Source organism: Diceros bicornis, chromosome 6, assembly GCF_020826845.1.
Source record: "Diceros bicornis minor isolate mBicDic1 chromosome 6, mDicBic1.mat.cur, whole genome shotgun sequence".
Lineage (NCBI taxonomy): Eukaryota > Metazoa > Chordata > Mammalia > Perissodactyla > Rhinocerotidae > Diceros > Diceros bicornis.
In genome coordinates, this window is record NC_080745.1 from 85,522,311 (window position 1) to 85,536,282 (window position 13,972).

The 13,972-nt window shown below is 51.4% G+C and overlaps 1 protein-coding gene across 1 annotated transcript in view; it reads left to right on the forward strand.

The window, feature by feature from the left end:
• LOC131407635 (deleted in malignant brain tumors 1 protein-like) overlaps positions 1-13,972 on the forward strand; it is a 171,392-nt gene that overhangs the window by 86,562 nt on the left and 70,858 nt on the right. Inside the window, 2 exon segments of the mRNA XM_058544392.1 lie at positions 8,139-8,143; positions 12,444-12,767. Of these exon segments, the coding sequence (XP_058400375.1) occupies positions 8,139-8,143; positions 12,444-12,767 (329 nt within the window).

The window sequence follows — 13,972 nt, forward strand, 5'->3', positions numbered from 1 at the left end:
TTGGAAGATGCTGGTGCATCTCAAGATTAAAGAAGGCTCTACCATTCATTTAGATCACAGCAAGAAAACAACCACCAGCAGGCCTGGCAGCACTGGGTCCAGGAAACGAAACGAAAGACAACTTTCTCAACAAGATTCACAGAGCGTCTCCTATGTGCCCAGCACAGTGAACACAGAAGATCAATGAAATCCACCATGCCCCGCAATGACATCCACCACCTGACGGGTGGACACACACACCAGGACACACAGCCGTAGAAAGAGAAAGTCCATCTCCTTCCCCATAGTCAGCTCAGCCTAGAATCTTCCATAAGGGCTAAATATAGATCAACACTAAAAATGATTTCGGTGCATCAGTTAGGGTTTTTTCAGCTACAACTAATAGAAAATCCAACCTGAAATGGAATAAATATCCACCTGTTCATGGGCAGGGTGGTGCCAGGGCCGATCACCTCAAATTCTCAAAGGACAACATCGAGAAGGGCTCCTTCCTTCTTTCTGTCTGATCAACTTCAGCCTGTTCTCACGGTCATGAGACGGCCACAGCCCTTCCAGACATGACATAAAGATGTGACATGCCCAGGGAAACTAAGAGGGTCTTTTCTCCCGGGTGTCTCTTCAGAACAGCTGAGAATCCAGAAGGGCCCAGCACATGGGTCATCGGCGAGCATCCAGTCGTCAGGTGACCCTCAACCACCCTTTGGCAAGGGGAACGTGGCCCCATGACTACCTTAGCCCCTCAGGATTTGCCTGAGTTAGGAATGGGGTGGGTTGGGGGGACCTAAGACAAGCCCAGGGTTCCGCCAGCAGGGCAAGGAGGCTGAGGGGTGGGCGGCCATCAGAGTCCACGAAGCTTAGAGGAAAATGGTTCATTTTAGAGTGGTGATCCTAACACCTACAGTGTTTGCAAAGCGCTCTAATAACTATACGCTCGTTCATGCCGGGTTTTTGGGGGGTGGGCGTAGGGGCAAGAGGAGAAGTCGGCTTCAAAGGAAAGTGATGGTCAGTGCAAGATACAAGTGGTCCAAGCAGAGCCTGGCCAGCGCCTCATGCTCTGTCATTCCCTCGGCCTTTACAGCCAGCCGTCCCTGGGACAGAGGGGATAGGCCTTGTGCCCTTTCGGCTCACAAGGGGACTGACGGTCCCACAGCAAGGGTGGTGGTACAGGACTGGAATCCCCAGCACCTTCATTCCAGGTCTTCTTCTCATCAGCCCACTTGGCCCAGATGCTCAGGGTACACGGCCGGCCATCGAGAAAGAGCTCTTTGCGCCTTGACCATTTCACAGGGGCAGGTGGCGGGAGCAGAGGTGACACAGAACAGGACGATGGGGGCGTTGAAGAGAAATCAGAATAGAGGCCAGCCAGAAGAGCCGAGTTCGTGCGTCCTCAGAGTGAGGGCCCGGGCCATGCTGTTTCTCGAGGGTGGGAGTCCGAATTATTCTCAGACAAGCCGGGCTGGGGCATGGAGGCAGGCCTGTGCGGCACTGTCTGCTTCACGTGCTCTGTGTGTGGCCTGGACTCCCGCTGAAGGTGAGTCACAACCAGCCAGCCTCCCGGGGGAAGAAAGCTGAGCTGTGCTGAGAAATGTCCCAGGCTGAGGGCTGCTTCAGGCTTACCCTCCAGCATCAGCCAAGGGTGGTGCAGAAGCGAAGACTCAGACAAAATGCACACGCGTGCACACATGCACACACGCACGCACATGCACACACACGCGCACACACACATGCGTGCACACACACAGTGCCACATCCTGGGAGCACCCTGTCCCAGGCAGCTGGACATCAGAGTTTGGTCTTGGTCCTGAACTAACTCAGTCCATCCAAGTCCATCCAGAGACTTGGATCTCTGGGTCTCCATTTTACCACTTCTGAAATAAGGGGATTGAGCTGGTGACGTCCAAGGTCACTCCAGCTCTGACAATTAGGGTTCTTTCCAGAAGACCTGGTTGACTTCCAAAAAACCTATTAGCAGATAATGGTTAAATTGATAAGATCAAAACAGGTATCAGAGTCCTTAATAAATCTCTTTTCACGCAACTCCCCCAGGGGGTCATAATCCCTGCGAACTCCTGCAGCTGCAAGGGGTCGGGGGATTCCTGGAATTCTCCGGATGCTGGCTCAGCCAGTGACCCTCTAGAGAGGTCCTAAAAGCAATGACGCATCAGCACTTCAGCTTCTGGGCGCACTGGGCTTTGCCAAATGGCCCCTTTGTGCTCATTTTGTTGGAACCTCGTTCCCTGAATCTTGGAGAAAAGAGCAAGAAAATGAATCAATTAAACTAAAGGAAAATTGGCAGGTTTCTTTTTAAGCTAATGAGGCAAGTCAACTACTTCTTTCTCTTCCTGGAAAAGTATAAAGTGCTCCTGTTCCAAAAATGGTCTGTTTTGCTGAATCTGTGGAAGCCACTGCATCCACCAGCTGCCCAGCTCACTCGTTTTCCAGGGGCCGGGCTTCCAGGCTGGTCCTGTGTGTTGGCTGAGGTTTCCTTAAAGGCTAGTGTTGCAGCGACTGGCTACTACTCAACTGAGTGATTCAATGCGGCTTCTGGAAACAGTTATGCTAGCCTCATTTTCTTTAAAAAATATGCAATAGGGAGAATAGCACACCCCCCATACCCAGCAAGAAGCAGTGCCAGAGAGCTCGCAGGCCCCCTAAGAAAAAACCAGGCCGCAGGGGAGTTCAGGGGGTGTTAGCATCTAAGACGTGCCTGAGAGACAGTGACCCAGCCTGAGTCTGGAGGGAAGTGAGCCCACGAGGGGGTGAGGGACAGCGGAAGGTGAGCGGATCAGTGGACTGTGGACCCAGATGAACCAGGGATTCACTGGAGCTGCGCTACTGGGGGCAGGACCAGCTACATAATTTGTGGAGCCCAGGGAAAAATGAAAATGCAAACGCCTTGTTCAGAAAGTGCACAAAAAGTGTCATTTAAGATACTAAAATATAACCCTTTTTCTTTTCTTCCACATTCTCTCTCTTGACCTGTCATGACGTTTCCTATTTATTATTTAGCGTCGTGCTCCCTGGGACACAAAGATACTCACCAGGTGAGTGTGGACACCCAGGGCCTCAGGTCTCAGTGCTCTGCCTACCAGATACCAGACGGACCCACACACTGTGCCTGGCTGGGGGCAGGGAACTCGAGCCAGGCATCTCCCCAACCCAAGGGCCCATCGCTCAACCCACAGAGGATGAACAACCCCCAAGGGCATTGCAACTTCCTTCCAAGCAGGATGCACTAGGTACCTGGATGGGATGGTAGAGGCCTGGCCCTGCCTAGTCACGGGAAGAATGCCCCAGGGGGTCATCTGCCCAAGGCCTGACATCACTCGCTGCCCCTAGAGGCCGTGGGGTGTGTGCACCCAAACACAACTCTCCCCATGCCCACACCCCCTGGGATGAAGGGGTAGTGACTACTGCATGGGGCCAGGTGTCCCAGGTGACAGGGGAGCAGGGAGGCTGAGAACCCATCCTGGGGAGGTAGGAAGGTGGCAAGAGGAGGAACAGTGGTGAGTCAAGGCTCCAAGCCCCCAGCACACACCCCGCTGACTCATTGGACCTCACTTAGAAAAGAGCAACTGCAAGATAAAATGAAGACAGCGACCTCAGAGCATTAACCCCCAAGCAGGGGCCCTTCTGAGCACAGGGCCTGTGAGTGCACACGTCACACGCCCATAAAGCGGCCGTGCCAGGGCAGGAAGCGGTGGACGAGAGTGAGGTGCTTGGGATACAGATTAGAGAGGGTGGAGGTTATCAGTGATGACAAGGTCAAGGGTACAGCCAAGGGAGGGTGCTGCAGGGGTGAGACCACGGGGCCGAGAGGCCAGGGCAGGCAGGATCTGCTACATGGCACTGAGGTCACCCACACACACAGAACTCAGAAGAACAGGGTTCTTCCATCCGTTTCCCCACTTGACATGTCGTTGTTGCTGAACAGGGACGGCAGAAGTGGGAGAGGTGGGATGAATGGGAGGGTGGCAGGGTGGGAGAAGGTCAGATGGGAGAGATAAGAGGAGTGGAGAGGTGGAGGGAGAGAGAAAAAGGAGAGAAGACGGCTGTGCAGAAACAAAAAGAGAGCAAACGAAAAGCGAAAGAGCCTTGTTCCCCGCTGTTTATGAACACCACCGTAGTATCAGTCTCCTGTAAGTATATCAAGAAACGTTGGCATTTCAAATATTCCCTTGTTCTTGTTGTTTAAACCACGAAATGTCAACAGTTGTATATGGGAGCCCAGCAGCCAGTGATTGTAAATGTCCTGCGGCGTCCAGACGAGGAAAAACATCGTCTCCATCAAGCGTAACTCTTGCCTTGTCCGTACATCAGCCCCTCTGATCCCCCCACTTTCGTCCACTGACTTCAGCTTGGCCAATGTCGCTATCCCAGTGTGGCCAACAGTGTTCAGCCAACAAGTATTTACGAAAATCAACAAATGTGGACGTGAATAAATGAAAGAATCAACAAACCAGATCTTAAACGATCCATCAGGATCTTAAAATTGGGGTTAGCTCAATAATTGGGGTTAGCCAACGCCTGGCATTTCAGGCTGGGTAACTGACTCTGGATGCAGCCTGGTTTTCAGCCGTCTTTCATCCTACACTGTGCACAGAGGTCTCCCCAGCCCCCGGTGCCTCTACCTCTCCTCCTACTTGTTCCTTCTTTGTACTTATCACCAGATTCATTCCAGTTTAGCTGTTTCCCACACTAGACCACAAGCTCCATGGCTTTCACCCATTACTCATACATCCTCAGCACCTAACACGCATCTGTCCAAGACAGATGCTCAATACATATTTATAGTCAATGAATAAGGAAGAACTGAAACAGCGAAGAAACCAAACCTTAAAAGATCATTAGGACTTAAAATTGGAAAATAATTTAAAACATCTTGGAATTCATGTAAATTCCTCTCTACTGATATTACAAGAAATGGGCAAAAATAAGACCTCTCTCTGCTTAATCCAGCCAAACCGAAGCATCGTCATCAGCAAAGAAGCACAATTCCCTCCAAGAGAAAGAGCAAATGAAATCAGCGTCTCTGTCCTTTCCCTTTTGGTGACCTAGTGTGTCACCTCACTTGGCTTTTACATACGTATTTAGCTCTGAGCACATTCAGCTCCTCTAAGACAAGGTGTTAACCGTCTCACACTGGGGTTGGCAAACTTTTTCTGTGAAACGCCGAAAAGTAAATACTTTTGGCTTTGCAGGCCATAAGGCCTCCAACCGAACTACTCAACTCTGCTGTTGCATGGCAAAAGCAGCCATAGACTCTACATAAAGGAATGGACACCGCTGTGTTTCGATAAAACTTTATTTACAAAAACAGATGGAGGGCCAGATTTGGACTGCAGGCCACAGTTGCTCAACGTGGACTCTAACACACTGTTACACGCTCACTAAACTGTCAAATGGAATCAGTGAAGGGCACAGGAGACATTCCCGATGGGGCACCTACAAATTCAGCCCCGACAACCTGGGAACTGCTTTGTCAGAACCATAAATAATAGTCTTAATCCAGTTCCCTGAAAAGAGAGCGCCAAAATGAAAAAAGGCATTACCATATTCGGAGAAAAACATAGACAAAGAATTTCCTTAACAATCAACTGAAGTTCTTGAAACTGGGCCAGAGAACACAAAATGGCTCCGGTTTTGATGGTCTGGGGAACTGAAACATTCCAGAAGGAGCTGCAACCAGAACAATAAGGAGCCACGTCCCCATCAGCCTCTGGACAAAGTCTGGCACAGGGGAATAACAGCCGGCTTCCACTCTGCTGTCTGGATGTACATGACCTAATGAAATATTGATTCCCACCCCCTAAAAGCGGTAAAAATCAATATGCTAATAGAAGCCTTGCAACATCAGCAGGGTCTGTGGCATCTTTAGCAAATGCGATGGCAGCCCTCAAGTTCAGGGAGAGAAAGAAGAGAGACCACAAGAAGGCCAGTACAGAGGGAGTGGGGAGAAAGAATCCAGAATGGAAACACAGAGACAAATGAAGAGGGTAACTGTGGTGGCACGCTCCACATTCCAGGCTCCCCGAGCTTTATGAGCTTGAGCGACAGACTCCAGAAGACGGGAAGCTGCTCCAGAACGGGCTCCGTGTTATCTGATTCACTTTTGGACAAGCTCGGGCGGCTTAGTCAGCCCTTCTGACAATCGGGTTGCCTGAGGAGAACCGGCTGCCGGCGGTGGGCATGAGTCACACTCAGCGCCTGGCCGCTCCCCGCCCCCGCCACCGTCCCAGGGCGCCGCCTGGAGCCTCCTCACCCAGGGATCTCGGGGCAGATTCACCACACACTGGGCCAGATTCAGGCTGGAGAAGACAGGCCCCAGGCCCCTCACCCCCCTTCCTGGAGCGACCCCAGTTCTGAACGTCACTGAGATCAGTGGTGTCAGCTCTTCTGGCCCAGGCAGCCAGCTCAGCAGTAAAGGGACCCTCTGAAAACAAAGCGGCCCCGAGCCCAGAGGTCTCCCTCTCCAGCCACTTCAAACAGGTCTCATGGTGGCATATGGCCCGAAGGTGGCCAGGGATGGGTGCAGGCCCCGGGGGACAAGGGAAGAAAACCACCTCACAAGCCTCCACAAGGCGGCTTCCAGATATTTCCCTGGCTGCTGGCATCACAGCAAAGCGCCCACAGGAATCCCCACCAGCGCTTTGAGCTCCCAAAGACCACAGAGCTACTGCAGCCCCGGCAGAGCTACAGGCCCATCCAACTCCAGGCACCCCTTGGGATCAGATGAGCACTGGCCACGGAGTCTAGGGGGAAGAAGAGGGTTCTGCAACCAGCCTGCTACAGGATCATCTCCTCATCTGAAATGAGAGAGAAGCTCACAGCGTGAGCCCCTGGTGCCTCCCCTGCACCAGCATTCCACAGAGCAGAGGGCCCTGAAGTTCATCCTCGGGCATGTTGTCAAGCATCTACTACCTGAGAAGCGACCAAGACAGGTGTGTGCCCACACTCCAGCAGCGGACATAAACTTAAATCTACAAATAAGTAAGACAACAGTCAATTATGTAAAGAGAGGAGGAGGGAAAAATGATCAGCACAATGTGATCATCTCTCGGTTTTGCGTCCCCAGAGTGATCGGGGGGAGGGGGGATTGGCACATGGGGAGCTACCTTCAGTAGGGGGTCAGGGAAGGGCTAAGGGAGAATTTAATCCGAGACCTGAAGGATGAGAAGGTCAGCTATGGAGGAGCTGGAGGGAGACATCCCAGGGGAGGGGATGACCAAGACCCTCAGGAGAACAGCCCTGGTTTGTGGCAGGCAATAGAGGAGGCAGATGGCTAAGCAGAGTAAGAGAGGGGCAGAGGGAGGAGATGAGGTTGGGGAGGGAGGGAGGCAGGGGGCACCCTATCAGGCTGGACTTCAAGGCCCTGGCAAGCAGTTAAGATCTCTTTGTAAGAACAGTGGGAAATGGGTAAAGGGTTTTATACAGGGTAGACAGAACATGATCTGAAAGTTGCAGTCATTGAGGGGGGCATATGCTTTTCTCCAGCGTGTTTCCTAATCAACACAGCTGGAAAAACAGCTGGAACAAAAGGGATTTTCCCCTCTTACCTTCTTCAGACAACCCTAGTATTTCTGCCCTGTACTCTGGCCTAAAGAAACCAAATCGCTCTTTTTACCTCTCGCTCTCTCTCTCTTTCTCCCCCTTTCTCCCTCTGTGAACCATTCAGGGAAAAACTGCATGGACAAAATGTTGCCTTTGGATAAAAATTTTAAATGCTCTGCAAACAGGGCCAGTGTCATGTTGAACACATTTGGAAACAGTTTGTCTCTGAAGCTGCATTAGTTTGCCCTCAAAGCTGCTTTCTATTAAAACGTTCACGTGCACACTGTCTGTCCTTGCTTCCTGCAGCTGGCATTCCCTCTCCAGGCGAGTACGGGCCCCAGTAGCAGCCAAGGAAAGGGGAGTTGCAAATCCTAGGACAGAAGCACAGAAAGGGATGCCTGGCCACCATTGGAGGGGATGGACCCACCTCCTCCTCCAGCTTGGTGGGGGACTGCAGACCAGGCAGAGACAGCTGCTCTGCTGTGTGCTTTCTTCCGAAAGTTCTCCCTGACTCAAAACTCAGCAGGGAAAGTGAGTGCACATGTGTCTGCTCAGCAGTGAGAAGCAAAAAAGATAAAAAAAAAGAGTTTTGGTTGCAAGACCAGAAACGTCTCTGGCAACTTCAAGCCAAGGAGGGGTTACTGGAGATGTGAGGGGAGCTCCAAGAAGGGAAGGAAAAGTAGACAAATTAGGCTCAGAAAGGGCAGGAACTCAGACAGGGGGGTCTCAGCAGCAGCGGCTACACCAGCTTCAGCCATGTAGCTTTTCTGGGGGTGACATCCAGTTACAGCTCCAGAGGGAGGATCTCCTTGGTCTAATGGGTCGTATCCACCCCTTGACCCCAGGGAGTGGGGCGCCATGACTGGTGGTCCCACCAAGACTGTCCAGTGGGGGAGAGGTAGACCTGAAGGAAATGCTGGCTGCTGCTCCCAGAAGAAGGGTGGCTGCATGACAAGTGCACAGCGACGACCGATGTTGTCATTAAAGTCATGGTAATTTTCATTCATTAGAAGTGGCTCGAATACCACGCTCAGGAAGGACAGCAGCTGCTGAAGTCACGGAGAACCCTTCAAGCCAAATCATGACGCTGGGGGGAGGAAATGGGCCCAGATTATGAGCCACCAAGTTAGCCTTTGGGCCTGTGTGGGTGGCGGGCGGTCACACCAGTTTCACTGGGTTATCTGACAATGGCCCTGGGGAGACTGGGCCATGGCCTCACATGGCAAGCACCGTTTGGAAGAGTTTTCGATCCTCAAGCTCAATTTTTGTTGGTCTTGTCCTGCCTCCTCTGAGTTTTCCTGCTATTGCTTTTCTGTTGTTTCCGAGAGCGACACAATGCGAGGCCTGCTCACACCCCACCACTGCCCGCACGTGTATTAAATCGTGTGCTGGGCTGAACTGCACTCGCCGGGGTCAGATGCTCCTTCCAAACCAAGCCTCACTACAAGCCAGTCTCCGCCCCGCTCCAAATCATCATCAAACTGCGGGAGTGAGAGGGAATGAGCGGGAAGCGACGCATTTACTCCCCCCACTTCCAACTACTATCAGCAAGAAAAGCAGTTTAGTCAGTGGAAACCAGTCTTTGTGTGGGTGTCTGCAATTTAATATCCCTTCATTTCCGATTCCATTTTCAAAAGCCACATAAGTTCAACTTTGTATTTTCAAGCCCCTTTTTCTTGAGCTAGAAACACAGCTCAAATAGCATGCTGGGGCGGAAAGGCTGGGCTCCCGGGCGCAGGTCAGAAACTCTGCAAAGCTGGTCTGCTGAGATCTTTCACATCCTGCCTGGACATGCCAGGGGTGCCACCAGGACATACCCTCCACCTTGGCTCCAAATCTGAAAAGAATACCCCCGGGCCAGGAGCAGTTGCACGGTATGCGCCCACGAGTTCCAAACACAGAGTTATTCAGCAGAGGCAGCTCACGCAGTGTCCGGATCAGCGCCCTGATCAGCGCCCCGCCTACAGAGCCCCCACTGCTGGCCGCCTTCCAAGGGTTCGGTGGAGCTGAGCAGTCCGCATGTGGCCACAGGATGTGCTATTCTGGCCGGCCTCCTTCCGGTGAGACTACCACATCCTGGACACCTTTCTAGCAGCATGTTCCTAAACGGGGATACACCAGCCTTCCCGTGGGCTATTTAAAGTCGAGCCCTCTCTTCACACTAAAAGGTCAGGCTCCATCCTTGGGCACTTGGGGAGCAGCAGCCTGGCTGTCTTAGGAGCCTATAATTTCACCGCAGCGTAGCTGTGTGGCTTTGGGCAGGTTCCTTAAGCTCTCTGAGCCCTTGTTTCCTCCTCTATAAAATGGGGATAATATAGCTATCTTACAGATTAGGTGAAAGTTACAAATGAAGGCAGAACCTGACCCAGCATTGGAGCTTATCAAACAGAAGTTATTATGATTATACTGTGATATACACATTTGGAAATATTAGTTGTTGCTCAGAAATTCCACAGTAACCTAATAGAAAGAATATGCAATTGCGACCTAGTTAAAGGGCAGTTACCTACACTGGGCACAGAGCCCGTTTCTGCCCCACTGAGCAGCACAGACATAAACAGCCGGTGCAACCACACTGTCTGACCTCAGAGCCCACATCCAGGTAAAGTCACGCAGGGAGCTGGAAGAGAAGATCCCTCCTGGCTCTCAGTCTACGATCTTTTCCCAGGCCAGCAACGAGATTCCAACCTACCCTGATTCTTCCTTCCATATGAAGCCTGGAAAATTACAAGGGTGTGAAGAAACCAGAAAATGCAATCTCAGTGCTCTTGCCACACAGCCAACCAAACCTCCGAAATCAAAGCACCAATGAGTGGGAATTTTTGATGGTCTAGTAAGAACTGGATTTATTTCAGGTATGAAAACTTTGCTAAAGAAATCAACAGAGCAAAAATGACTGCAAGGTGAATATTTAAATAGAAAGCAAACCATTTTCAAACATAGTATTTCCCAAATTGAGCTCACTATGTCTCAGTTCTGCAAAAAAAAAAAAATTTCTGTACTCAGATCATTATAATTTGGCGTATACACCTGTTTGCAGGAGGGTCATGAGCACATTAGCATATTAAAAGCTCTGAGAAGTTTTATAAGGAAGAATCCATTAGCTTTGTTTTAATTCAAGGTTTCCAAAACTTTTCGAGTGTGGAGTATTGTTTTAAAGCACATTTAGTAACCCTGCAATAAAACAATAACAATTTGGGAGACCTGGCTTGGTTTCAAACCTGGTGAATGCACAAATGAATAAAACTGTGTAACAACAGTTGACTCAGGGTCAGGAATGGAAAGGAGACTGAGTTTTCACTGTTTACCTACTAATTTCTTATAAACCTGTTGCTTTCCTTTATAAAAATGTAAAATACTATTTTTACAAGTCTCTGATCTTATAGCCTGCTTATTTAAAAAGCTTCCATGAGCCCCACCCCCCACCCCAGGCCACACTCAGCATCTCCTAAATGCTCAGACTTGACAGGTTCAGTCCAGCCTCAGCTCTCTCCCTGAGAATCTCTTGGAATCCCCCCAGATCCACTGGCCACGGGCACCTCCCTCTTAGAAAAAGGAAGCCTAGAACAGAACCCAAAGGAGCACCTCGTTAAGCCTGAAACACTGTAAAATCAACTCTTCAACACGTCGATGGATTGGTTCTGCAACAGCAACACACATCTTGCAATTATTACTTTACACACTGGGTTTATTTAACATTAAAAAATAGAACATCAGGCTGACTTTTACATGTATTAAAAAGTTCCACTTAGAAAATATTCTTAGGGAATCTCTTCAGAGCCAGAGGCTCTTAAAACATCTAGAGGGGTCAAGAATGCAAATTTAAATAGTCAAACGGGAAAACATCCTTAGGAAGAAAGGACATCTTCCTGTAAGAATATATTCAGTGACACTTTGACACTTTCAAGTGTCTCAAAAATAGCTCGGATGCCTTGCTAACGGCAGCATTTATTGGTGGAAGCTTCAGAGTTTCTAAGAAAAAAGAATGCCCTCTTTACTTGCGAAACAATTCAGTGTGAACCATGGCAGGCGCAATCTATTCCACCACATCGGTAATAAAGTTGTATTTGTGGCCCAAACTGTTGGAATCTTCTTGCCCTGAGAACAAAACCAAAGACAAGACATGTAATGATACTGTGGTTTGTGCTGTGGCCACCTGGAGAGGGACATAGGTGAGAAGGAGCCAAGGTACACACTCAGAGGTCTTTGGAAACCGGGAGAGGGGTGAGGACAAGACCACAGACCTGCAAAGACCCTTCCCACTCTCAAGGAAATACCCACTCAGATAAGAGAGCAAAAACCATCAAACATGACCCCTTTACTCAGCTTCTTTCCTCTCAATAGTTTCTCCGTGAAAATGTTGAGCCAGAGACACTCACAAATACCTGGACGTCCTACCAGCTATTCTAAAAAGTTAGTCGCCCAAGGGTCACCTTGACATGGCATCATCCTCCACCAGTGTCCCTTCCCCGAATCCCATGGCACCACAAAGAAGCAACCCTTCTCGGCAAACCATGTCACTAAGGGGGGCTGAGGTAGTTTTTGACGAGATGCCCATCAGACATTATATATTTAAAAGACTATTATGAAAAAGCATTAAGGCAAAGATGCAGATCCTCTTTCCCACTGATGCCACAAAGCCAGCAGAAGCCACTGTCTGTCCCCAGAGCAGTTTTCCTCCACACCTTATTCATTCATTCCAACCCGCGGGACATCCCAGGCAGAAAGGCACAAGAGGTACCTTGATACTCTTGGAAAAAAGAGAGAAGAAAGTCCAAGGTAACTGCTTGCCCAGGGAACTGAGCCATGACCATGGCCCCTGAGTCTGGAACACGCCTCGGGCCTGGGACCTCAGGAGAGACACGGAGAAGGTGTTCTTGTGCTCCCCCTAGGGACCGAACCGAGTTTGGCCGTGCGGCTGGTGAACGGAGGTGACCGGTGTCAGGGCCGGGTGGAGGTCCTGTACCGAGGCTCGTGGGACACCGTGTGTGACGACGCCTGGGGCACCAACGACGCCGACGTGCTGTGCAGGCAGCTGGGCTGTGGCCGGGCCACGTCGGCCCCAGGAAGTGCCCGCTTCGGTCAGGGCTCGGGGCCGATTCTCCTGGACAACGTGGGCTGCTCAGGACACGAGTCCGACCTGTGGAGCTGCAGCCACAACGGCTGGAACAGCCACAACTGTGGTCACCACGAGGATGCCGGTGTCGTCTGCTCAGGTGGGCCTCCGAGATCCCCGGACCCCCTCCCGGGCGGCGGGGGGGGACCATCTTTGCTGAGAACAGACACACACTTCCCGCCCGCCCGGGGCCCCCACCCGAGCCCCTCCCAGAGATCCTGTGCCTCCCAAGGTGGCCCGCGGGCAGCTGGCCCCGAAAGCGAAAGCTCGAGGTTCGGGGGGTGGGGGTGGGGGGGAGCGGCGGGGTCAGCTCCCCTCCCCTCCTCGGCCAACAGCGAGGAAGCAGAACTGCTTTGGAGCCGTGACGGCACAGTGGGCCGCAGAGAGCGCCCACCGTTCTGCGGCCAGACAGAACGGGCCTCCTCCTTCTCAGCAGGGTCGAGGGCTCAGTCCACACCCGCGTTTCCTCTGGGGCTTCCTTCTCGGCGCACCGCTTTTGGGGGTGCCGTTGGAAAATGGGTCACCCTCACCCCTCGACGGGTGCCTTCATTTGGGTCTTCCCAGCAGCCGACTCAGAGAACAGGAGTCCAGGCTCCGGCGTGAACCGGGGAGGGCGAGAAGAGCAGTGGGGAAGGGGGCCGCCGGGCTGTGGGCAGTGGCGGGTCGCTGAAGCCCGGAATGCTGATGAGCCAGCGAGGCCGCTGGGGCTGGAGCTCCATCCCCAGCCGAGCCGAGTCTCCGGGAAGCCTCCATTAATCTCAGAATCCCTGCTCCTGGGCTGGGATTGTTTGGAGGGTAAATTTCACACCTCCCTGAGACAGGAAAAACATCGTTTCCTCCAGGCACAGTTTGAGTATGTGTCAATTTGGTAAATTACTATTGAGGCTTGTCTTTTTCACATTCTATGCTTTTGGTTCAATACACAGCAGCCCCTTGGCAGCAAAGACGGGAGAGAAGATTACTCTGATCCTCTTTTTCCAAACAGTAACAAGGTGATTTCTGAATTCATGTCAAATATTTGAAATTAATGCAAATGAGTGAGTGATTTAGTTCTTCTTTGTCGAGAATAGTTTTTGTCAATTCTGGCATATATATGTACATGAGATAACGCAATTTTCTGGGGGAGGGTGATGTGCCTGTGGGGGTAGCTATGTCCCACTGCTCCTGGAGCACAGGGACTCATTAGCTACACCTGGCCCTCCACCACCGGATGCCCATTAGAGTAACCTGGAGCTTCAAGCACAGCCGTGCCTGGGCCCACCTGCACGTTCTCTCTGTCTGGCCTGCGGTGGAGCTTGGGTATCT